Below are 26,079 nucleotides of genomic sequence, written 5' to 3'. Positions count from 1 at the left end.
TCTTGCGGGTAGAATATTTGCCTCTAGAGAAGGAGCGTCCATTTCAACATAGTTCGGACACATTCCTTGGGTCTAACAGTTATACCAGTGACAACACATTTGGAGAGTGAATAGAAAAATTACATAACAGCAGATGATTCCTGTTGATGAGGAAGAATACAAGTACAGAAATTAAGTTGTTGGGATCTGACAAGTAGAGATTGTAGTCTGGGTTTGTCAAAAGTACTGTTGGAATATTTCATAATATGTTCTTTAAGTTGTTCAGTGTACTGGGAGACATTACTTGTAGGGTGGTAGATAATGTGGAATTTGTATGACTGGAGTAAGAAGTTATTGGTTCTACTGACTTATATTTAATGGAGAACTGTTCAAATTGGAGCCCAAAGATCTTACTGAATAAAGATGAATGCTACAACTTATTAAATTTTGCCTTTCAAGGTGAAGAACTAATAGCACAGAGGAATGAGAAGGTCCATTATTGGTTGGGAGGAGTTGTTCAGCCATGTAAAAGGTCAGGATTTTGTTGCTGTTGGGGAGAGGTTTATGCAGTTCGAAGTAAACTGTAGAAAATTAGCATTAAATGTATTTAAGATTAAACACAGGGACAGGTATAGCTTGTAGGAGAGTAGGGTCTGCTATACTATGGTCACCCAAAATTTTTGCTTTTTGCTTCACTGGTTTATGACTTAATGTGGCTGTGGGCCTGCTAATCAGACCCACAGCCTGCTGTTCTCTCTCTAAATTAATGCCAATGCACTCTAGGTGCATTACGAATTGGAACTGGTTCACCTTATAGGCCCCTGTAACAGTGTACCCCAGGTACCCAGGGCATAGGTGTATCCAAGGCCTACCAGGGACTACAGCATGTATTGTGCCACCCCTGGCCTCCATATTTGACACAACTGGCTGATCAATCAGCTGGGGTAAGTTGGTGTAATCACCTCTTGCTTAGATATAGTATGCCTATATCTAACCTAACTGGACACATGTTAACCTATGAGCCACTCCTATGGAAGGCCTCTACAATCCTGGAGGCAGAGTGCTTGGTTTCATGTGAGATGGTGCTCTGGCACGAGCTGAGCCCGTCTGCAGCTGTTGGAAACAACTCCCTTAGCTGTTCCGGGATATTGCCATACCATATACTCTTAAGTGCATTATAATCCTCGCAGTTATTTGCTAACTTTGGTTTGGCTTTATCAAAACATGTCGAGTAAGGTGTCATACGATTTGGAATACTATCCCCTCGACAGTTCTGTCGACGGGGATAGCATTCCACCCTTCTAGAGGGACACGACATGTACATAACCTGAACCCCTGTTAAAGTTAACCAGAGCCTCAGCATCACAAAATGGATGCTGCCACACAGACACAAGTCTGACCTCCTGCTGCTGGGAGTACTTCCAGCGAGGGAGGCTTGGACAAAGGGTTTCCTGCCTTGGGAGGTGCGAGCACCACCCGAGACAGGATTTTGTGTATTGGGTAGGACAGGGCTGAATAGATTGAGACATGCCTGGGGCACACAAGGTGTCCCTATGCATAAGCCAGTCCAAACCGGTGCTGGGGCTTTCCAGCCCCAGTCCTGGCGCGGAGCTGGACAAAGGAAAGGGGGTGTAACCGCCCCCCTTCCTGGTCCCACCCAGAGGAGGGACCTAGCAGGTGATCCGGCCCCCAGATTTGGTATAAGAGTAGGAGCTGTGTCCTAAGACTTCAGATCATCCTGAACTCGACTTGAAACTAAGAAGAAAACTGGACTTCGACATTCTTCTGCACAGAAGACTGAAGAGAATCTCCCTTGTGGCCAAGGAGTGACCACCCTGTGAATACAGGCACCAACCAGCAACTCAACGTCTGCTTTGCCGCCGCCTCCCGCCGGAGCCAGAGCCCAGAGCCCGACAAGACCTGGATTCCCAGACATCTCAGAGCCCGATCCACAGTCCCTGAAAAGAAGAGACCCGTGGAGGCACCGAGAGACTTGAGACCGGACCTCTTGAAAGACCCCCGAGAAGCGGACTGCGCAGCACCCGAGGCACCCTCGACGCTGTGCTTAGGGGTTTGAGAAGCCCCACCACAGAGCAGCATTTGCACCGAAGATCAGCCCCCCAGCATCTCCACGATCTGCTTGGGGCCCTTTTGCACTTTGCCACTCGACGCGCCATCCCGATCACTTGCCACGCGGCTGGTGGCCATCTTGGCGACGAAATCTACAAACTACACTGCTGGTCTGGTTGCTCCAGACTGGCCCTCGCTCCCCTGAAAAGGAGCACCCGCTCTGACCTTGCTGGTCCGAGTGAGAAGCTTGCATCGATTCCTGCGTGGTTTGCATTAGCCAAGGCCTGTTTGCTCCGATCAAGAAGCCGACACCGCCATCAGCTAGAGCCTTCGTGGGACAGCTCGTGACAGACGCCTGGACGTCCTCGACCTCTTCGTGTACACGTGGCTGCAGAGACAATCTTCACCTTATCGCCTGTTTGCCCCCGACATCGCCTGGTTCCATCCTGGTTCCACGGTAGTCACTGGCTAGTGACTTTGAACATTGTCCCCTCTGCTTTCAGGTCTTCACCTCTTCAGATCCACCCTTGGAGCCACCGGAACTCTCCTCGACGACCCGCCTGCAGCATCTTCATCTCCAGGCACCATCGACCTGCGTGACGAAACTCGACACTACTTCGCACCTGTGCACCCGCTTCCTGTGGGTGAGGTAACTCAGCAACGCCAGTGTTCCCACACTGGTATACACCTCTAGTGCCTAGGTCTAAAGTTTTATCCTTGTAGGTCAATCGGAAGGTTCCTAAAACACTAACTTTGTAACTTTTACGCACCATTGACACTGCATTGGTGCATGTGTGTGCTTTAAGCGCTGCACCCGAGTCCCGCGGGCCTTTCCCGACTTCTTCACTGTTAGTCCCGAACAGCTCCAGCGATTCCCCAGGCCCTAGGCCTATTTCCTTTCCTGATAGTGACTCTTATACCTCTATTTTAGTATATGGTTTAAGTGGCCCCTAGGGCTCATCCATATTGTGCAACTTTTGTGTATTTAAACTTTGTTTTGTTTTATCGCATTTGCTTCTGTGCTCTGTGCGGGACGCTCCTTCGCTGGAGTCGCTGCGCGCATAATAAATTGTTATAACATAACATAACATAAAGAGTATAGGGGATACTTATAGTAATAAATATATATATATTTTCAATATATATCTGTGTGGTGTCCTTTCATTTGGTATTCAAGGGGATTGTGTATGGTAAAACAGCTTGCTTCACATGCCTTTACAGAGTTTAGCCTAAGACTGCTTTGTCCACGCTACTAGGATAGCTGGTCTTTAAGGTTGACTTACAACCAGTCATCATAAGGGTTGCTTGGCATGGTACAAGGTGATCACTAGAACTAGTGAACATCATATGCCAGGCCAACTTCTCACATAGCTTATCTGTAACTAAAAGAATATGATGGCTTGAGATGTTCTGCTTTAAGAATGAGAGTAAAGATTAGACATTTAGAGCTTCGCCCAGATTCTTATGCAATGATGAGAGCTTTATGATGTAGAACTAGACAGCATTCAAGTTGGGCTATTTACTCGTTCAGTGAAATGTACTTATGTAATTAAATGTACATGTTTGCTTAGTAGATGTACTTGGATTCAGTATGAATGTCAATCTTGCTATTTTTGAGTTTTATTTTCAGAATATATTACTTGAGGTCAGAGGCGCATTATTTAAATAAGTGAATTACCAGGTCTCAAAGAGGCTATTAAGTACATTTCTTTTAAATATAGATTTCTTTAAAAACCTTAGTCTTATTTTTATTTTTTTTGTATTGTTTTTGTATTGTATTCCCCTGTGAAAATGAATAAATCATTTTAAAATAGCTTGTTGGAGTGAAGGTTGCTTTCTTTGAGCTTGGTATTCTAAAAGTAATTCTTTCAAGTACTTGGAGCACAATGTGGGTGAGATTCTACTGATAGGAGGTTCAGTCTTGACTCAACATCATCTCCTATTCTGACAATACCCATATCATGCTCAAGAGCCAACTACCACAGATGAATAATGAATGTTGTAGACTGGGTGTAGTACAGCTGTCTCAAGCTCAACACTGACAAGACAGAAGTCCTCATCTTTTGGTACACTACCTCACCATGGAACGACACTTGGTGGCTTGCTGAATTCAGCCCTTCCCCTGCCTAGACAGGTACAACCGCAACTTTGGCATCATCTTGGAAAGCAAGTTATCTATGCAGAAACAGGTAAACGTAGTCTTATCTGCCTACTTCCACGCACTACCCATGCTCTGTAAGATCTTCCAGTAGCTACCATAAACACCGGAAGAACCGTAACTCGGGTCCTCGTCACAAGCAAGCTAGACTACAAGAACACTCTCTACTCAGTGGAAACTCATATCTACTACTTTCTTAGACTGACTTGCTTCACGCCACACTGCAAGAAGCTACACTGGCTCCAAATTCATAAGAGATGCCAGTTCAAGATGTTGACCCACGCATACTAAGCCCTGCACAAAAAAGGACAATCCTACATCAAACAATGACCTTCCACCAACTGACCAGAAACCTGCAGTCAGCCACCCTCACCAGGAGACCAAAGCCTGGAGCGAGCCTCCCCTACACATCAGGCCCGCATCATCACTCCAGGAATTCAGGAAAGTTCTGAAGACCGGACTGCTCAAATGAACAGAGTACCGCGAAGCAGCTAGCATCTCCAGTGCCTTGAGATCCTCATAGGTGATTTGCCATGCTTGGTAAAACCTGATTGATCAAGAACTAGGTTTCCTTTATGGATGTGTGTAAAAGCTTTGATCTTGCAAAATATAAAATACACCATAACTTTGGATTTATTTATTTATGATTTTATTTGTAACCAGAGAAAACTCTAGAAAAATATCAATGTGGTATTACAAATAATTTCATTATGTTCAGGTGCCCACCAAGTCCACAAGAAAATGCTCACACAGAATAGCAGACTATGAAATCAACCTTGGCACAAATGAATAGAGCGAGAAAACAGAACGGCGGCATTCAGCAATTTTGATATAGGTGTGTTTTAGGTGCAGATTTCCTAATTCAGTAGATGTCCAGATATCAAATTATGTAAAACAGGTGAAGCACTCAAAAAGATTTAACTGGTTCTTGCTTGCACAACTAATTTACAAGCACTTATGGAGTTACTCCATTGGGAACACTCAGCTGGATACTGAATGGTGTTGGTCGGGTCAGTGACCGTCTTTGGAAACTCAATATTACTACTTACGATGTAAGCTTAATGTTCTCTTGGCAGCATGCTGATGGTGATACTGTGTCATGTGGTGAGGGGGATTCTGCTAGGTGCTCTAATTGTTAGGAAAAAAACAAGTGTCCTACTTTAGAATGCCACAAGCTCTTTGACAAAAGACATCACACATTTCTGCCCCAAGTGGACACACTGCTGCTTTGTGCTCATGTTAGAACGATGGTGGATTACTTTTAATTTACAATGTCACAGCAATGTCAGGTAGCAATAAAACATACTATTCTATTAGGTTAAATGCGCCACTTTGCTTGTAGTAGATCAAGGATTCATCAGATATTTGCTATTTGATACAGTTGCATTAGGAAACCAAAGACACCATATAGAGGGTTTAATTCTGAAATTCACAAAACTGACACTATTTAGCATACATATACAATAACAGAACCTATCATGCAGCCTGAAATTCATCCTCTTAAGCTTTGGAGGACTGAAATATATTCACATACATTTCACTGGCTTGCTGCTTTCTCACTTGACCACAGATGCAGACAGTCTGAACGTATGGATTACGAGGCACGATTCTCAACCTTGGTTTGTGATGACAAGTAGCGCTTGTGGATTTCAAATCTTTGTTATAAGCGCTTCTCCACCTTTACCGCCTCCTTTTCTTTGTCACAAGTCCACTAACATCTGCTGAAAGCCTAAAATAGAGATTTCTTTTATAACAATGAAAACAGACTTTTTAACAAATGATAAAATAGGCATTCCTACAGCCCACCTTAAAGGCCCTGCACCAGTACCCGCCGATCATTTCCTATCCTGGAAAGGTCATATTTTTTAAAACAAATGGTGCGAGTTGGAATATACTCGAAGTCTGTCACTTTCCAAAGTGCGCAAAGGAATAAACAGAAAAGCTCTCCTGGTTCAATGTATGAAACCAAAGTTATTCCTGCGAAGCTTTTTTCGCTTAAAGGGAAACCCATAGTCATTAATGCACAAAGCACATATACAACAATTCTGGTCTAAGGTTTGGCCCTCTTGATATGCTTTGGAGGAGTATAAAATGCACCAGGCACCCCTCTCCCGGCTCCCCAATTTAACACACAAAACACTTTTACCCAAATTTACCTTCACCCCTTTCAAAATGGGTGTCTATTCAAATGGTTCTGTTCCAGTTTTCGTAGAAGGTTTACATTTTCTGTAACAGAGCAGTCCAAGTGGGTCAATGGGGGCCTGACGGATGCACAAATCCTGGACCCAACGTTGGACACCCCTAATCTACAGCGATTGGATAAGCAAGAAGAGCCCTATTTCTGTCGAAGCTTCAACTATCATCAGCACATTTTTAATCATTTGATTGTTTTGTCACTATCTGCTAAGAGATCTCGAGTGGCCCTGAGCCAGGAGAAAGCAGCACTTTTAACTCGGTTTTTTGCTTTGCATTCTAAAACTTGTAGACTTGCATTTGTAATGGAAAGGTTTACAAGTAATAGAACTAGAACAAGAGGCAGGTTGAAGACCAAAGGCCTGATTTAGAGTTTGGCAGACTGGTTACTCCATCACAACTCTATGGCTATATGAAGGGTAATAGGATATACTGCTCTGATAGTGGTCACATGAGAAGAATCTGTCACCAAACTCTAAATCAGGCTCTAACTCTTTACAATGGACATGGCAGGACCACCTGAGAAGGACCGATCGCATGATCCTGTGCAGTTTCTGCAGCTGGTTTAGACGCAAACCCACACCAGTGCAAGCATTGTGACGAGGCTGAAGATGGCCTTGTTGACGACGGTCATCCCACCGCTGTTGCACAGTTCCTTTTGGCAGCATAGAAAGGAAAAGTTGCTGAGGGCATATTTCTTTGCAATTAACTCATTTTTGCAGGAGTTGTACGGTATGCAGGAGGTAAGTCTGGAGGAGCCTGGAAAAAAAGAAACATGAATTAAAACTCCTACGTGCATAACTTAAATAAAATACAAAACTCTCGGTTTAGAATGTATGCTTGCTTAAACTATTTTTATAGTGGACTACAAACAGCAGCTGCGGACGGTACAGACAGGACAACGTAGGTGATTGCTCGCATTTAACATGGGCTGACATCACCCGAGGTGGCATCCTTTGCTAACATTACTAACAATGCTGACTATCAAATTTTTTAATGAACTAGAATTAAAGTGAATCAACTGCATGAAATTTAGTAAAAATAAGTCTAAAACTCTGTTATTGGAAACGTGCTACTGCCTGCAGGTAGGGTGGCCCCTCCAGCAACCTTGGTTTTATTAATACAAGGAGATTGTCATGTTCGAACTAGAAATTCTCAAATGCTTGCCAGTTGCATCAATCCACTTGCTCTTCTGGACCAGAAGTTCTGGTCAGGAAGAGGAGAATCTCTGCTGTGGACCACCAGCGAGTTAGTAGGCAGGTTCTGGCCTCTGATGTACACCAGGTCATATACTACTTTTTAGGTCTCGCCTGTCAATGCGCATGCACATTGAGCGGAGCGAGACTATAGGGGCTTAAACAGAGGTTTAGCTAGACTGGCGATTTGATGCTGTGCCCGTGCGCTTTTAGGTCAATGCGCAAACGCATTGAACTAAAATGCGCGTGCACAACATCAAATCGCCAGCCATCTGTTCCCCAGCTTGGCGCCTCCGCTCCTGCTCTCTCCTGGCTGCTCCTCCTCTAATTATTCACGGCCGGCCGTACTTTCACATTCACGGCCGGCAGGCCGTGTCTAGTTTTATTTATTTTTTTGCTTTTTTTTTTTCACTCTCCGCCTACCCTTCTCCCTCGCTCGTTTCTCATGCCTCAGTCCTTCCCTCCCTCTATTTGCCTACCTCCCCCTCCATTCACAGTTCCTCCCTTACACATTTCCGTCTCTGCTCTTTGCAGCATTTGTTGTCTCTGTTTCTCTCACATATCAGCTCTCGCCCTCCTCCACTGCCCATGCCCCCATTCCTAAACACTTATCTGCCTTTCCGGGTTCTGTGCCCCGACCCACCACAGAGACCGCTGCCCCGCCCCACCACAGAGACCGCTGCCCCACACCCAAAGACGCTGCCCCACCCCCTTTGCGCGCTTCTCTCCTCATCCCGTTCTTGATGGACATTGTTGTCGTTTGTGAGCTTCTCTCTCACCGCCTCACCAAACATACATGCACACAAGCTCTCTTGACACAAACATCCACACAGACACACAAGCACCCTTGCTTACAGACCACAAGCTCTCTTGACACAAACATCCACACAGACACACAAGCTACGTTCCCAACAAGCCGCGCGCTTCTGTAAACCCGAGCGCGCAGTGCCATGTGTGGCGCGCGCACTCACAGCACATCCCGCGAGAGTTTTCGCGCCGCCGCTTTTAAAAGGCGAGCGGCGCGAAAAACAGGTATTTCCTGATTGCGGTGGACGGAAGACTTTCCTGATTGCGGTGGTCGGAAGGCGGCAAAAGTGATCACCTTGAAGTGGCAGGTACGTTTTACAATATGGGCACTTGCATTTGTAGCTTACCCCAGCAGCGAGACCTGCCGCAGGCGCTTTTGGATTCAGATGAAGCCCCGCACAGTATCATTTTGATTATATGCAACCTTTGCGGACAGGGTGCCAGCTGTGCGGTTGGAGGCACATTTGAGAAGTGTTTACATGTGGTTCTGAGGATGAGAACCTTGATGTACTGTATTTCCCAGTTATACAGCGCGAAATCGACCCGAGGCAATTGGAGCGCTAGCGCTGTACACGAGCAACACTAAAAACAAACAAAAAAAACCACTGTTTTATGCATTTTCGTTTTTTTGGCGGCCTGCTTTCTGCATTAAAGTTTGTGCGCCGGCAGAACCGGGTCAGGTTGGAGCATGAAAATAACAGTAGTAGCTAGCAAGCCTTCTCCATCTAAGTGACGCCGCCGCCGAGCTCCGTTTACACTTTTAATTTCCTTCGCCGCCGAGCCCCATTTACACAGTTAATTTCCTTGCTCAAACAAGCCTCTGCACACAGTGTCATTGCATTTGGTGGGCCACGCTGCAAATTAAATCTGTTGTCTATGTAGCATTTCGCCAATTACTTCTATGGGTCTTGTCATTAATGATAACATGTAATTTAATTAAATCGAAGCCCAGCGGCCGTGATTGGTGACGAGTGACGCCCTATTGTACATGAACAGCGCCGAGCAGGCGGAGTTCTTTTAGCATCCTTTACTGGCAGGCATGCTGGAGGACACGGGACAGCGGCAGGTGGTGCTGGGCGTTTTGGGGAGGGAGGGGGCGGAGGGAATACTTTTCGATACCCCATCAGGCCGAACTTTTCTCTTCCTGCTAAACTGCCACATATGGAATCTCATTGCTTCCTGTTATCTCAGCTAGCTCCAAGACGCCTTTTTTGGCATTCAAGCGCTTTAGAAGAGGTGAGAAGCTTTGGATAATTAGGCCGACATTACAGAAGTGTGGAGTTACATGCACCACAAAGAGAGGGAAAACTCTGCCAGGGAAGACAGAGGGGGGAGACAGGTAGGAGCAGACAGAGGTGGTGATGACAGGAGAAGAGGGAGGAAGGCTTGGTACCGAAGGATAGGCAGACATTGAGGGGAATGGGGGGTGCAGACATGGGGTACCCCTTTCCTTCAGACGAGTATTTATTCTTAAATTCTGTTTGTTGTTTTATATAGCACAGACTTCACAGGATTTCAGAGCGCTGTACATAGTTTGTGTGAAAGCACCTGGCAGAAGTCAACAAAGTGTTAACTGGACACAGAGCAGAGAAAATACTACTTACATTACAGCTAGTGTTTGAGGAATGCATGTGGGTTAGTTGCAGTGATATAAGGGGTGGATAATAGGGCATTAGGTTAGTTCAATAAAGTGTATGCTGGATATCACGGGCCAAAGGAGCCCTAGATTAAATATTAGACATGTCACATATAGATGCAGCAGTTTCAGGTCTAGGTAAATTAGAGCCTAGGATGAAGCAACGATTGCCAAGTACAGACACCAATAAATCAATCTATGAATCAACTACAACAGCAGTGTGTGTGAGGCATGCGTATTCATGCAAGAGGGACGTATGAGCAAATACTCTAGAGTAAAGGTTCAAAAGCATAGGAAAATGCACGAGGACAGAGTAAGACAAAACAACGCTGAATAGGGCATAATTGGTGAAAAGAGGCCTCAGAGGGTAGAGATTAATGGCAAAGGAATGGTAATGAGAGATGGTTGAGCCCAGAAATGGGGGAGGTTTGGTAAACACAGAGCTCTGTTCCCCAGCAACGACTGACGAAGACAGCGGCATGTACCAACTTGTGTCTGTGGGGTGGACGAGTCCCCCATCTATATGTCCAAGAGCGGGAATCCCACACTTGTCAGAGTTCAGCCCTACTCTACACTTCACATGAAAGTTGCCAAAGAACTCCATGTGTGTGCAGTTCTGTGGGGCTGGCACATGCAGGCCATTAGGATTAGGATTGGTTTCCTTTTGGGGATATATGTTAGTGTCTTTGAAAGAATAAAAGTGCTGTGATTTTTTTACATATATATATATAATTGTTTGAATCGAAGTGACATTCCTTAGTTCCAGCACCACAGCGTACATTTTAAAAGTAATACGAGTAAGGTTTTTGTGTCTGATTATACACTGCATTATAGGTCTCATAGATCTCATTTCAGTACATATTAGGAGGGTGGTTGATATTTAGGGTCAGCCCTTACAACAACTAAATTAGTACACACTTTGAGTCTTGATATATTCCATTTTGTGCTTTTCGTTTACAGCAGAGAAGGAGTCCTCTTGCAGGATTACAGCTGGTGTGGTTTGTGGCACACTAGCAGAAGCAGAGGAATAGCTTGCAGCTAAGCTCAGAGCAGGGCTTCCGGGTCAAGTTTGCGCTATATAAAACTTCAAAAGAACCAGGCCTCTGCCATTTCATATCATCACAACCAATCTTTCTCTCTTTGTAACTCCCTAAATGAATGAAGTCATGCTTTACGCTACGAACACAGCAGTGTACATTGTTCGATCATCCAATTACTTCACATTGTCCGAAAACATTGCAGGAGGTCGTCATAATCTCCCATTGGAATACAGACTCTCTGTACCAGGGCGTTCCTCCCGTATAACAGCAAGATTACAGGAGGTGCAAAATGCTGCAACTTGACTGATCCAAGAGTGAGCACCTTGAGTACCGCCTAAAATGTGAGTTGTGCTGCATGGTTACACACAGACAGACAGACAGACAGACAGACAGACAGACAGACAGACAGACAGACACACAGACAGACACACGCACACAGACACACGCACACAGACACACGCACACAGACACACGCACACAGACACACGCACACAGACACACGCACACAGACACACGCACACAGACGCAGACATACAGACAGAGACAGACAGAGACAGACAGAGAGACAGACAGAGAGACAGACAGAGAGACAGACAGACCGAGAGGGCCGACCAAACAGTCATTGGGCACTTTGGTGTGGGCAAACCACTCCTCCCCTGCTCGGAGAGCAGAGCAGTCCGGCCCACCTGCCAGCTGCAAAGCAGCAGGACACGTCAGGAAGCATAAAATGATAACTTAAAAGTTATTATAATATCATGTCTTCTCTTCCACTGCTTAAAAGCGGTGGGGGATGCTCCACTGCCAAAGAGGAGGATCCTCCCCTGATCAGTACAACAAGACACAAGAAAAACCACATGCAAGCATCCTTTCAATCAGGATATAAAGCTCATCAGAGCACCAAACTCAAGCCCTATCAAAATTGTGGATGACTCCTTTGAGCTAGTTTTACACATCACAGAAGGTGTAACACATAATACAGATTTTTAGACCAGTTTAACGTAATGAATGCTAATAAGGAAGTACATGGGCACATGCCTATTTGCCTAAACTGGAATCCCAGGTAACTATTTGGTTGTTTTTTTCTATTGGAGTATCTGGCCAGTCCCATTCATTATTTGTAACTCGTAGAGCCTTTGCTAACCATCTTGTTTTCAATTGCAGGTTTGCAGTCTGTTAGGTATTCGGATTTGAATGGTCAGGCGTGAGTACCCACAAAGACAAGGTAATTCTGTTTATGTTCCACATTTGATTTTGGAGGGTGCTGGGTAAATAGATTCACAATCTGCACCCCATTTCTTTTGCAGGTTTGTGAGACCGTGTTACAAATACAGTTGTACAGGCAGACGTGAGTAGAGGCAGAACAAACAGGTAATTGTTTGGTAGAGTTACATTGTGGTGCATCTTATACATTGTAGTATAACAACATACCTTACATATGTTTTCTTCCATTGCAGGTTCTGTAGACAGTACCCCACACATTTGAACAGGCATACGTGAGTACAAGCACAACAGGTAATTGTTTGATAGAGGTAAACTGTGGAGCATCTTGTACATTGTAGTATAACAACATACCTTACCCATGTTTTCGTCCGTTGCAGGTTCCGCAGACAGTACCCCACAAATTTGAACGGGCATATGTGAGTATAAGCACAACAGGTAATTGTTTGGTAGAGTTGAACTGTGATGCATCTTGTACATTGTAGTATGACAACATACCTTACCCATGTTTTCGTCCGTTGCAGGTTCCGCAGACAGTCCCCCACACATTTGAACGGGCATACGTGAGTACAAGCACAACAGGTAATTGTTTGGTAGAGTAAAATTGTTGTGCTTCTTGAACATTGTAGTATAACAAAATACCTTACCCATGTTTTCTTCTGTTGCAGGTTTTGCAGACAGTACCCCACACATTTGAACAGGCATACTTGAGTACAAGCAGAACAGGTAATTGTTTGGTAGAGTTCCCTTATGGTGCACATGGCATATTGCTGTATCACAAATTCGCAATGTGCTGAAATAATCTTTACTTCTATTGTAGGCTCTGCGGACAGTGCTATATTTAAGTTTGGAAGAGCAGGGCAGGGCAGTGAACAGAAAAATCCAGGTAATTGCACTCTATGTTTTGCCGGCAAAGCATCAGTACTATGTGACAGATTGCAATCATGAGCATAGGCAACAACTTTAGCCAGGTTTCTTTATTTTGCAGGCTTTGTGGCGTAGCAGGCTAAACCCAGTTCTCACAAATATGTTCAAGCGCAAAGCTGTACCTTCTGCAGAGTGCGATGCTTCACCACAAAGGAAGAAATGTTGCCTTGTTTTCAAGGAAGAGTGGATGAAAGAAATTGTGGAGGCTGAGACACAGAAATCCCGAAGCAAGGTTCGCGTCCAACTTGGGGAACTATTTCAATACAGTCCAGACGTGGGCTTGATTTGCAAAACATGTGCCGAAGCCAAGATTGTTGGGGACTTTTCTACAGGGAAGAAATGGAGTGATGGCTGGAAACTGGATTACCTGAAACGTCATCTAATTAGCAAAGTTCACGAGTCTGCCATTGTGATATTGAGAAACAGAAGTGCTGCTGCCAGGTTTGGTTTTGGAGTGCGAGCAATGCAGACAGAAACTGCCACTGACAAAGCGAATAGAAGTAGTTGAACGACAAAGATCCCTGCCTGATGAAATAAAGATTCTCATCAACAACGTGTTGCTGGCAGTCAAGATGAACACTTCAATGTTATCTGTACAAGACATCCATGACCACCTAGCTTTGTATGTGAAGATACCAGACAGCTTGAGGAGCAAGAACTATGCCTTTGAGTTCCTTGAGGCCATCAATAGCGTGATACTGTGAAGCTATGGCAGAACTTCGTAACGCTTTGTATCACACATTGATAATTGACGAGAGCACAGATATTTCTGTTACAAAAATGCTCATCCTGTACTTCAAGTTCCGACCTGTAACCTCAACAGAGCACAAAACACTGTTTGGGGGCATAGTGAAGCTGACTAGTTGTAATGCTGAGGCTATCACTATTGCTGTGAAAGAATTCTACACTGCCAATGAACAGGACCTCATGAAAATGGTCATGTTCACATCCGATGGTGCGTCTGTGATGCTGGGTAAAAATGGTGTTGCTACTCGCCTTAAGCAATCCATTCCCCATCTAGTTGAGCAGCATTGTGTCGCTCATCGTGAAGATTTGGGAGTTGATGATGCCTGGAAGAGGGTTCCAATGATTAAAGAGATGGACATTGAGGACTGTCTACACTGTGTTCTCCAGATCTCCTGCAAGGAAGTCCAAGCTGGATGAAATGGCATCGGTCACTGATTGTGAAGTGGTCTCTTTTCGACCATTGAATGAAGTCCAGTGGCTTTCAAGGCATTTTGCAGTTGGTGCACTTATTCGGAATTACGAGGTTGTTCTTAAGTACTTTGAGCATGAGAAAGTTGAAGAGAATGATCCAGTTGCTAAATATTGTTACAAAAAGCTATCTGACTCAAACTACCATATTTCCCTTGCAGTACTTAATGATATTCTGAGTGAATTTGCATCTTTGTGCAAACTGTTCCAAAAAAGTTATTTGACTACTGTAGAAGCTGTACAGTGTGCAAGAGCAAAGATTGGCCAAATTAAGCAACAGTATTTGGGGGACACTGTCTTTTGGAGCAGCAATGTAAGAGATCTGATGGTGTTGTACAAGGAAAGGCAAGAGTTTGACAGTGGGCCTATTTTGTCTTTTGTTTCCCTTCTTTGTGAGCACATGCAAAAAAGGTTCCCTGAAGATGAACTGAAAGAATGGGCAAGTTTTGAAATGCAGGCAATAGCAACACAATCCCATTTTGATTTTGGGACTGAAAATATACAAAGACTTGTTAAAAAGTATAAAAAGGTCTTGGTCCTGGGTGATTGTGAGACACCAGAAGATGTTGTACGACAATACAGAGACTATAAATATGTGGTGGCAGAACATGTAAAGGGTGGGTTATTTACCACCTTTCAAGACATGGTGAATTTCACTGTACGCAATGCTGCTCAGTATAGTGTGGTGTCTCAGCTTGTTGATATCTGCGCAACATTTCAAGCTTCTAGTGCGGATTGTGAACGAGGATTTAGCCTCATGAATACTATCAAGAGCAAATTGAGGAATAGACTAGAGCAGAAGCATTTGGATATGCTGATGAGGACAAAGGCCTACCTCCTGAATGGGAAAGTTGACCGTGACAGAGTTTATCAGCACTGGAAAAATGGCAAGGATCGCCGTGAGAAGCAACCCTGTCACCCATCTAGTGATGCCACTTGACATGTCTGAACGTCCCTCTCCCACAGTCCATGCTTGCCTAGATGTCAGTTTTACAAACTATGTGTGGAGGGATAGCCCAACGTTACTCAGTAGTTTTCACTTCCAATTGTAAATATGTTATGTCATTTTTGTAACTTATTGTGTATACGTGATATTGTATAGGATCTCAACATTTCCCCACCCAATGAACAGTGCTCCAGTTAAGAATATTTAGTAAAATCTTATGATGGTACCATCGTTGGAGTCTTGTGCTTTTTTAACCATGAACTGTACTTGCCTGTGTAAGCAGTAATGTTTTGGCATGTATTTCCAATTTGCAAACCGGCCTTAAGACCCTTAACGTGGTGCTGTATGTGTGAAAATGCACCATCTTTTCACTTTTTTAAGTACACGTTTGGGGTGACATTTGGCGCTGCGCGCGGGGTCTGGCTCCTAGCGCACACAGCCATGGTTGCAGCGCACAGAGACCCTCCACTGCCGCACACAGAGGAAAAAATTAGAGGGAACATTGCACACAAGCACCCTTGCTTACAGACCAAGAAACACACATGCGTACAAATCACAAGCTTCCTTGCACACGGACCAATAAACATACATGCGCACAGACATACAAGCACCCTTGCACACGGACTAAAAAACATACATGCGCACAGACACAAGCTCCTTTGCACACGGACCAACAACCATACATGCGCACAGACACACAAGCTCCCTTTCACACAGACTAACAACCATACATGCGCACAGACACAACAGACACAGGCACCATTGCACATGAACCCACAAACATACAGGCACACATGGCACGGCATCCATTTGCTATTTGGTGCCACATGTAAAATTACTTTTGTGCCCACATAGGTGTCCATTTCCTCCAGAAAAGTTGTTGAATTCCTTGGTTATTCATCTCCCATTTGTCGTGTCAGTAACTTCCTTTTCTGCTTCAAGGCATGAAATCATCGACTTGCAAAACTCTTTTAATGAGAGTTATAAATAATGTGACAAGGGCCCACTACCCTAACTAACTGCACAACATGAGTCTATATAATTTCACACCGAGATGCCAAGCGAGAATGGTTCCATTCACTTTATGTACTGCACAGTAATCTGGCTCATTTAAGAAATGAACAGGCCACGTGTGCTTCCTTCGGCTTTGTTTAAAAACCTCGCTATACCCATTTCGATCCTTAAAAAGCATTAAAATGTTCCCTTCATGGCAGGCCTGGCTCTAGAACACGGCACCGGTGCCCATCCCCACTCTCCGGTACAAGCGTTTTATTTCTGCCATTACTTACTCCTTCCGCTGCCTCCCCTCTCGCCGCCCGTTATTTCGTCCTGTGACTCTGGGGCGGGTTCTTTTCCTCAGTATCAGTGACCCTGAGCATGCGCGTGTGTGTCATAAAGATGGCGATCTCCTGCTCTTCACACCTACTTGTTCCGCGCCTCTCCGGGGCTCAAACTTCTCTGATAACAATGGTGCTAACACCAAGCATTTTAAGACAGCTAGCGTTCCACACCCAACCCTTGCGTTTACAAAGAAGCCGTAGAAGAGGAAATAATTCAGTGCAACTCTTACTGCTCCGTTGAAACAATGCATTGTCATTAAGTGAGCTTAATCCAACGCCCTTTCCTCCGAGTCTATCCCAACCGCCCTAGACAATTTGCTTCATGCGTTTTTATTGCTATTCAGCCGTTTACCCTCATTTAGTATTTATTTACATGTTCATATAAGCCGCATTCCTACAGTACTTTGCAAAAAAATACAAGTCAATAGTTACATGAAAGAAACTTTATAGTTGCACAATGCGTGACTGCAATCCAAACAGGAACTTTGCACCAACAAAAAGGGCTTGCACAGATTGAATGGAGCACCATTTAGAAAGAAACCATATGGTAAACCTCATTGACTTTGGGCTGCAATGAAAACTATCCAACTATTCACGTATGTTATATATAAAGGTCATATCCTGAATTTAATTCCCTTTACACTTCACTTTACTCTACACTCATCCTCCTTCCCCCCATCGTTGCTTGAGTGCGTGAGCTCTTCACCCCCGCCCCCTTGTTGCTTTAGTGCGTGAGCTCCTCCCCCCCCTCGTTGCTTGCATGCGTGAGCTCCTCACCCCCGTTGCTTGAGTGCGTGAGCTCCTCACCCTCCTCGTTGCTTGAGTGCGTGAGCTCCTCACCCCTCCTCCCTCGTTTCTTCAGTGCATGAACTGCTCACCCCCTCATTGCTTGAGTGCGTGAGCTCCCCCCCTCCCTCCCTCGTTGCTTGAGCTCCTCACCCCCTCATTGCTTGAATTCGTGAGCTCCTCCCCCCCTCGTTGCTTGAGTGCGTGAGCTCCTCCCCCCTCGTTGCTTGAGTGCGTGAGCTCCTTCCCCCTCCCTGCTGGAGTGCGCTTGGCTTGCATAATATAAGGAGCTTGTGATTGCAAATCCTATCACTTCAGGAAGTGCCGATACGCTTAGACCGTCATTTGTGTAAGCCCACTGATATGCGCTCTTTACAGGTTGCGATTGGTTTTCGCTCCACTCGCATTTTGTTTATTGCTTTTGCTATTTTATTAGCTTCACTATTGATATATATATATATATATATATATATATATATATATATATATATATATATATATATATAGCTCAGTTTCTGCATGGCACCTTGATTTGTGTCTCCATCCTTAATTACAAGCGTCCTCACTATATGCACTTCGAACGCTTGACAACTACGATACCGAGCACACCGTTTATACTTTTCTCCCTTGTATATTTTCTCTTGCTCGCATGCTTTATCGCTACGTCGTTGCTTTACGTTTGCACTGTAAGATGTCCCTATGTTTTTCAATATGCAATTCAGCCACGCCCGCTAGCTTTCTGCGGCATGTGGCCCTGGTGTTCCGTTTCTTCACTTGACCCATGACACCCTGCGCTGCTTGCTGATACTCCATCGGGGTCTCTAACACTGAGATTTGTTCATTCATTGACGACTGTTTATGATTCAAACAGTTTATACTCGATGATATTTCCTTGCCCCAGCCATGACTATATCTTTCTTAGGCATCATGGCTCCCACTATGTCGTCCATTCCACCTCACCTGCTGCATTTCTTGGTTTCCTACATCTTGAGGGTGATTAGATTTTATTTCACAACAGCGCAACCACAGCGCCACTCAGCGCAACCACAGCGCCACTCAGCGCAACTACCAAAGCATCACTCAGCACTACCACAGCATCACTCAGCACTACCACAGCATCACTCAGCACTACCACAGCATCACTCAGCACTACCACAGCATCACTCAGCACTACCACAGCATCACTCAGCACTACCACAGCATCACTGGTTCAAATATGTTCTCTCAATGTTTCAAACTTTATTACAAATGTCACAAAAAAATGTTAATTCACTTCTGTTCTTGGATTTTCGTCACAATAAAATACACTGAACATATTCTTCACAAAAGTTTAAGCTATTGCCATTATAAATTAAATTATTTAAGTATTAATTATTTAAAAAATTAAAAGCCATTGTTATTTGTAATATCAATACATCTAAGTCACGTAAATACAAAACATGTTGCATTACAAATGCTATAGGTGTCACATTTGCAAAAGTTATAACTATTGGCATTGTAAATGACAAAGCTATTAATTTAGCTATTTTCAAAAACACAAATAAAAAAAAATCTTTTACAAGACCAATAGCTCCAACTTTTCTAATGCGAGACCTATTGCATTTCCAATGCTTGTTTAACCCTGGTAGTTACAACGTTTGCCTGGACTGGGTCTTTGAAGGTCTCTGTTACAGCTTGAGCAAGTGGTGGGAGGTACTGAACTGACCTTTCCGTCTAGGTGAAAGTCTCCACTAAGAAGTTGTGCTCCCTTTGCACCACATTAAGAATGTTATGGTTGTATGCAGTGGTGTCATCGGGAGGGAACATCTTAATTGGATAGGGGCCTGGGTTGCCTGGAGGGTCGACCAGATATTACTACCAGGGATCATGTCCAACCCAGGGTGGGAGAGGCTTGAACAAGTATCTCAATGGGGCCACGAGAGCTACCCGGAAGGCTATGTTTGAACTGCAAAAACTAGGAATAAAATTCAAGCATAGTAATAACAATATTTATTATAATCCATATAAAAAATAGTTTTGATATTGAGCAAATACATTTATAAAGTAAAAATGGCTGTTTTCTGAGTATCATATTGCCATATTTACACTGTTATTCACTTTATTGTATCGTGCTGACTCTTTAGGTCCATTATATTGAATTCTTCTTTCCTAAAGTTATTTTTCACAATTAGCTACCCTGGAGCGATTCAGTGTGGCCTGAATGTGTGAGCAGGATGGGGTGCATGGGGTGGACAGGGATACAGGGCACAGTGGTGGTGGTGGAGATTGATTGAGTGGTGCGATGAGAGACTAATTAACCTATACCTAACATTTCAATGGGGGAATTTGCGTTGTACCTGGTGGAGTTCAAAAGTGAGTCTTCTCATTTTAAGGATCTGAGGAGTGTGTGGTTGCGCTTGAGAGGTGAGGAAGCTAGTCAAGATCTACCCTATTGAGGGATGGATACAGATCTTTTTCTGCCTGACCTCAGGCCCCTCAGAAAAAAACAATGGGGAGAACGCTTCAGTCAAGGGTTCTTTTGGAGCCAACCCAAGGGCAGGTCTCGGTATCAACTACGAGGTAGATTGGGGCTACAACACAAGTTTTTATGGATCTCATGTGCACAGTGGCTAGGATGGGTAGCGTCATGTGATGCCCAATGGTGGGGCTTGCTTGTTGTTGAGGTGTAGGCCACATTAGTGGGACATGAGGGTCAGTGCATTTTCAGGCTAGGCTCTGGGCTCCATGTCCAATGCTCTTGGCAGTAGTTTTCTGCCACGATCTGAGAGTTTTTTGCCTTGAACTCACTGGAGTTGAATCTCGGGCACTAAAGATCAAAAGGGGGTCCTGGGTGAGGACTTTATCCTGAGGCCTGTGCTCAAGCATGCTGGACCTCCACATGGTTTCCGTAAAACTTGAGGCAGAAGCAATAACCCAAGTCACCGTCAAAATAAAACGAGATTCCTAGGAAGAGCGGTCTTGAAAGAGCACTCCTCCTTGTGCGGTGGCTCAAGGAGGAGTGCTCTCTTTACCCTTTGGACGGGTCGTAGTCCTGAAGAATGGCACTGAGTGCCCCAACAAAGAAACACGGTCTAACCCACAGATGGCACTCTAACGACCAAAACTGATGACAGAAAAAACAATCAGATGCACTGTGGAAGGAGAACAGGTCTTGTAACTCGAAAACAACTTAGAAGGAACGCCACCTGCAAACGTCTGCACCCAACAAGAGATGGCAGGGTTATGCAGAGCATGTGAATCTACTACACACGTGTCACATTGTTTGTGTGTATCCCTGCCAACATCTGGGACATGTGGCCTCCTTCTGTGGAAGACAGCCTGACCTAGTGTCTATAGTGAGAAACTGGAGTGTATGCTGACAAAAAACTTTGATTAGATGACCATGTTTCTATTGCAACAATTTTTTTTTTATTTTGCACTCCTTGGTATATTTTTCCCTTGCTATATAACAATCATTGTTTTTATGCACAATCAATAATTATAGTACTGCAATATTTTTGTTCGCTTTTAAAAGACAAAACCAGGTGCAGAGCGAAGTTTATCATACATCGATTCATAAGCGAGTTGTCATCCATTCCATTAAAGTGATTGTGTGGAGTGAGCCTGAAAGAAATGATTTCCGTATTAACAGATCTGTAACTTTTTGAATGTGTGTAAAATATCTCGGTTTGCTGTGAGCTTCTCTCTGCTCGTATCGAACACTTTGTGAGGCAGAATACCCACGGCAGAGACAGTCAGGCAACGCGGACATTGCCAGTCCTTTTGTTTTGTTTACATTAGAAGACCAGTATTGGTGTATCCATAGTGCAGAAAGCAAATGAAAATTAAAAAACTGGACAGACCACTCAGACGTGACCTGAGACAGCTACACAAGCGAGATCTCTGAAGCTGCACCAAAGCAAGAGCCAGGCAATGCTCCTCTCAACGCACCCCATTTCGTAAGAACATTGAACAGCAGAAAGATTGTACTTCCAGAATCAGTGACTGGCGGGAAAACAGAGTAGTAGAGCTAGCTTTTGCCATTGGGTGAGGTTCATGAAGCCAACGGGCAACGTTAGAGATGGTTTGTCTTGCGGCTAGCACGGTTGTCATGCAACTCATTGGCAGCACCCAGCAGGCTTGTTGCTAAAATAACCACCCCCTTACACACAATAAAAAGCACTTTGGTTGAATTTCCCTCCTCAGTAATGCAGTCTTAGTCAGAAATATTAGGTATACAGGTGCACTAGTAATAGCTAGGATTGATTCCACCGTTTTTCTATTGCTCTGCCTTGATGTTTCAGGTGGCAATGGGAGCCAGTAACTAGCTGTTATGACTTTGGGTTTGAGGGCGGCCTAACATTTTATGTACAATTTACTTTCAAGTTTTCCAAGCACTTACTCGTTTCCCTCAAAATGAGGGCACAGTGAGTCCGTGCAGTGTTAGTGCTTTCTCTGTTACGATGGGCTTGCTGCAATCTCTTCATGACATTTCACAACATGTTTCTCCATGGTTTCCAACTCCAGCTTTACCAGTTGGAGACTAGTACCACTGGGGGAAGGATCAGCGGGACATGGGCTCCTTGGAAGGAATAAAGAGGCTTGCTTTACCTCATCAGCTGTTCCAGTCTTCGCTTTCCTTCAACCTCCCTTTTTTTAAACCATTCTTGCTTACAATAGATACATTTGTTACATTTTGATCTAATAAGGATAGTTGCTGCAATCTAAAAGAAGAAGGAATTGTGGGAAATAATAACCACAGACAATCTCCTCCTGAGTGAGTTGTGACACTGACCAGTTGGGAAAAGCTCAGAGTGTCAATTTCTTCAATGGTGTTTGTTAGACGGGGACCCGGAGGGTCGGCCGAGGACAGGGGGAGAGGTCTCCAGGGGGAGAGGTCTCCAGTGAGAGCCGTCTCCAGCGATCGTACAGACGAGTAACTTCCCCCCCCCCCCCACAGATGGACACCACACAAGGATGAAGTCAACACTTTATATACGGTTCCTGAGGCAAAGTTATCAGCGATACAGCGGGGTCAGGACACGAGGATCCTCTCAATTCTAGTCTCTGTAGGGAAAGGGGTAGCGGGACAGTCTTGGTACCGGTCCGGTACAGGTGCGTCAAGAAGGAAGCTCACAATCCTCGAGCTTAGGAGTCCGCAAGGTCGGGCCGCGGCAGCGCCAGCAGGCTTGGATGATGGTTCTCGGAGGAGGGCCGCGGCAGCGCCAGCAGGCTTGGACGATGGTTCTCGAAGGAGGGCCGCGGCAGCGCCAGCAGGCTTGGACGATGGTGCACGAGATAAAGGGCCGCGGCAGCGCCAGCAGACTTCGGAGATGTTTACAAGGCAGGGCTGCGGCAGCGCCAGCAGTCCGTCAGGGATGAGTTCTTCAAGGTGTCTCTCGACTCCAGGATACAACTGCCTTCCTGCTCTGGAGCAGCCCCAGTTATAGGTCTGGTCTCCTTTGATGTCCGGACCCTCGCGCTTGGAGGTCGGGAGGTCCAGGATGAGGGAGTCCGGACACCCAGCAGGGGGGTGGAGCCAGCGCCCGGGGAGGCCGGGGGCGATCGGCACCTGGCGGGGGAGAGCTATCGACACTCCTTTCTCCCATTGACCCGCCAAGTGGTCCCTTCACCTCCTGGGTGGATGGTGGTGCCGCGATGTAGGGGCCTGACCAGGCCCAGGGTTGGGGTCGAGCCGAGGCCACGCGGCCTCGTAGTGCAGTGTCCAAGATGGCGGCGGGATCGGGCAATGCTGTTGATGGAAGCCCGGGCCAGCCGATGGGGTGTTCGGGAGCAGGCGTCCCGTTGGGGACGGGTTGCGGGTTGTCTCAGTGGGTTGCCGGGATCGTTCTTTCTGGAGGTACAGGGTGGGCCGGTGTCCGGACCCTATCATGCGGGGAGGGAGCGGGCCTTCCACTAGGCCTGTCCAACAGTGTTTTGACTTCAGTTGGAAGGATTATGTAATGGACAAAACATACTAACACAAGAAACTGTCCCACTAATGACACTTCCCTGGTGAAAAAAGAACAATTGATGGACAGAATGATGAACAATGTCAAACGCTCAATCCCAGTAAGATCTGGGCCCAAATCCATTGGTTTTGTGCTTACCACGCCACCCTAGTTTGGACCTACCGATATACAAATCAGTCTGGACACTGCTGCCCATGGGAATAGTCCTACCCGAACTGTCAGGTCCTTCCTGGACCGGAAACAAGCATTTTGGATCGGCTGCCGAGAATTACTCCCATATCAGACAAGATAGCCTGAATCCAGGGGCAGGGTGAGCAAGGGACTCCGTCCCGCTTGGGGTGACAAATGCAATTGATGGACGGAATGTGGAATAATGGCAAACACTCACCCCCAGTCAGAGGTGGGCTTAAATCCATTGTTTTTTTGCTCACCATGACTCGAATTTGGATGCAGCCGTTTGCAAATCAGTCTTGACCCGGCTCCTCATGGGAACAGTACAGCCTGAACTGCGAGACTAATTAATATTTGTTCTTCACTGAATAACTTGCAGTGCTATGGCCAACAATGAGATCTTCTACAATGAAACTGTGGTCCACAAGGAAATGCCCACGAGTAAATGGCATGACAATGGAGTGGTCATGACAAAATCGTGCATTTATGCTGGAATGTGAGAGTGAAATGTGGTAGCCATCAGCAGCAGATGCAGGAAATCGATGCTTTCGCACTACCTGATCACAGAAGGGAGGTAGGCTAGGCTGGCTGTAGCCTTTGACAGCTGGTGCATGGAGAGAAAGAACATGAATTTGAGCCGAATGTGTGGCTAGGCCTTAAGAGCAGGTAAAGGGATTTGAAAGCACACACTTCTACCCAATTAATGGTCGCAACCACTGGAAGGAATACAAAACCGGATGTCATTTAGCCATCAACTTACATAGAAGGTTGGGGCTCAATGAGGGCCTAGTTCCAATTTGTGGCAAAGGATGAAGGGGGGACTTGGCTCTTAATGCTCGAATGTTACTTGCCACTTTCATAACACACTTCTGACTTTGCAGTGCTCTTTTTTCTTCGATTGACTAAAAGCTGGACCTTACAGGTCTTTCAGAAAGTTGCCAAACAGACTCAATAATGTAAATAATCTAGGACTACTTTATGAACTAATTATCTCAAAACATTGGAGGGTGAAAACACAATAGTGACACTAATAATTGAAAAAATAATTTATTAATCATCATAACAAAATTTATGAATATAAAATACATAGAGAGAAAGTCCTAAAGAGACTCGTAATACAACATCATTCTTACTGCATTCATTCAATATACAAGCATACTACATACATGTAATCATCTTGATATGTATAGCCTTCTTCACAAAAGACAAATAAGCTGGTAGTTGATGCAACAAGACAATACAATGAACACAGAGTTTTTCAGGTGGTTTCCAGAATGACTCAGACTCCATACCATGACCAATCAATTACAAACAAGTGATTTAATGCTTATGCAGGTCGGCAAATATTTATTTGGCGTGTTCCACTTTGGCAAGCTATCTCTCCAGCAAATAGTGGATAAATAAAACTTACCAATGGGACCCCAAATATTTTCTAATGAATTTACCAACCATTCAATTAATCAAACTCAATAACATCCACACAGCAAATAGGCAATGCAACACACCATATTGCTGGATTTTCAACCTTTAAATCAGTTTGAAACTGCAGTTTGTCTGAATCCTATTCAGATCACTTGATAAGAGTACACGAGAATCTGTAAGCAACAAAAGTTGGACTAGCAATGGCACGTCATTTCCCCAACAGTCAGCATGCACTAAATGGGGTATAGTCCTAAACGCAAGCCATCATGTGCCTCACTGTTTTTTTTCCCCAAAGAGAATCCTTATAATTTTTAAGTTTCAGGGGTTTGGGTACTTATCCAGAATGGAAGCACCTAGCCCGATAATTTATCACAGACCTCTTAATCTTAAATAAGGTTACATACCAGATTTAAGCAGGAGGCAGGCATCGTCTGTCGTTGGGCATGTTATATTGGCTATACATACTTTATAGCTAAAAGTGCCGCAGTTGTAACATTTCAGTGCGTATCCTTAAAACAAAAGAAATTGGAGGTATTAGTTTGAAATAGGAGTTCTTCACAAGTAATAAGTCTGCAACATTCTCTTTATTGGAAACCACTGAAGCACTTGACTCTCAGAGTAGCTAAGTAAAGCAGTACTAGGCCCTTTCAGTGGAGGCAGGGTGCAAGCTCATTGGTACACTACAACATTATCTATCTTTGCCCAGTCACTGCTTTATCTTATAAGAAAGAAAGCAACTTTAATTATTCAAACACTAATCAATACCACGCATTATTTCTAAATATACACAATTAGGTAGACAGAAATACCTTTAGCGACACCATTATAACACGTTACAGCCTTAGTGGATACCGGAAGTCTGTAACCACAATACCTCCATATATACTAGATGCAATAACATAGAATAAGTGGGGGTCATTATCAATAAGGCAGGTTACTGCCTTCATCAGGTGTCATCTTGTCAATAAAAGCAGAAACCAGTTAGAATTCACCATTGCACCACCACTGAAACCAATGGGGATAT

The 26,079-nt window shown here is 44.7% G+C and overlaps 1 protein-coding gene and 1 pseudogene across 1 annotated transcript in view; one reads left to right on the top strand and one right to left on the bottom strand.

The window, feature by feature from the left end:
• Nucleotides 1-4,839: 4,839 nt before the first annotated feature.
• LOC147729250 (CD59 glycoprotein-like) overlaps nt 4,840-26,079 on the bottom strand; it is a 115,685-nt gene continuing 94,445 nt past the window's right edge. Inside the window, exons 3-4 of the mRNA XM_086959550.1 lie at nt 25,460-25,564; nt 4,840-7,159 (exon numbers count right to left, since the gene is read on the bottom strand). Coding sequence (XP_086815676.1) covers nt 6,966-7,159; nt 25,460-25,564 — 299 coding nt within the window. The 3' untranslated portion in view covers nt 4,840-6,965. The remainder of the gene's footprint in view (nt 7,160-25,459; nt 25,565-26,079) is intronic.
• On the top strand, nt 13,325-15,379 carry LOC147729251 (zinc finger protein 862-like; annotated as a pseudogene).

Source organism: Lissotriton vulgaris, chromosome 2_2 (assembly GCF_964263255.1).
Source record: "Lissotriton vulgaris chromosome 2_2, aLisVul1.2, whole genome shotgun sequence".
NCBI lineage: Eukaryota > Metazoa > Chordata > Amphibia > Caudata > Salamandridae > Lissotriton > Lissotriton vulgaris.
The sequence above is the reverse complement of the archived record's forward strand: the minus strand, read 5'-3'. Positions and strand labels throughout refer to the sequence as shown.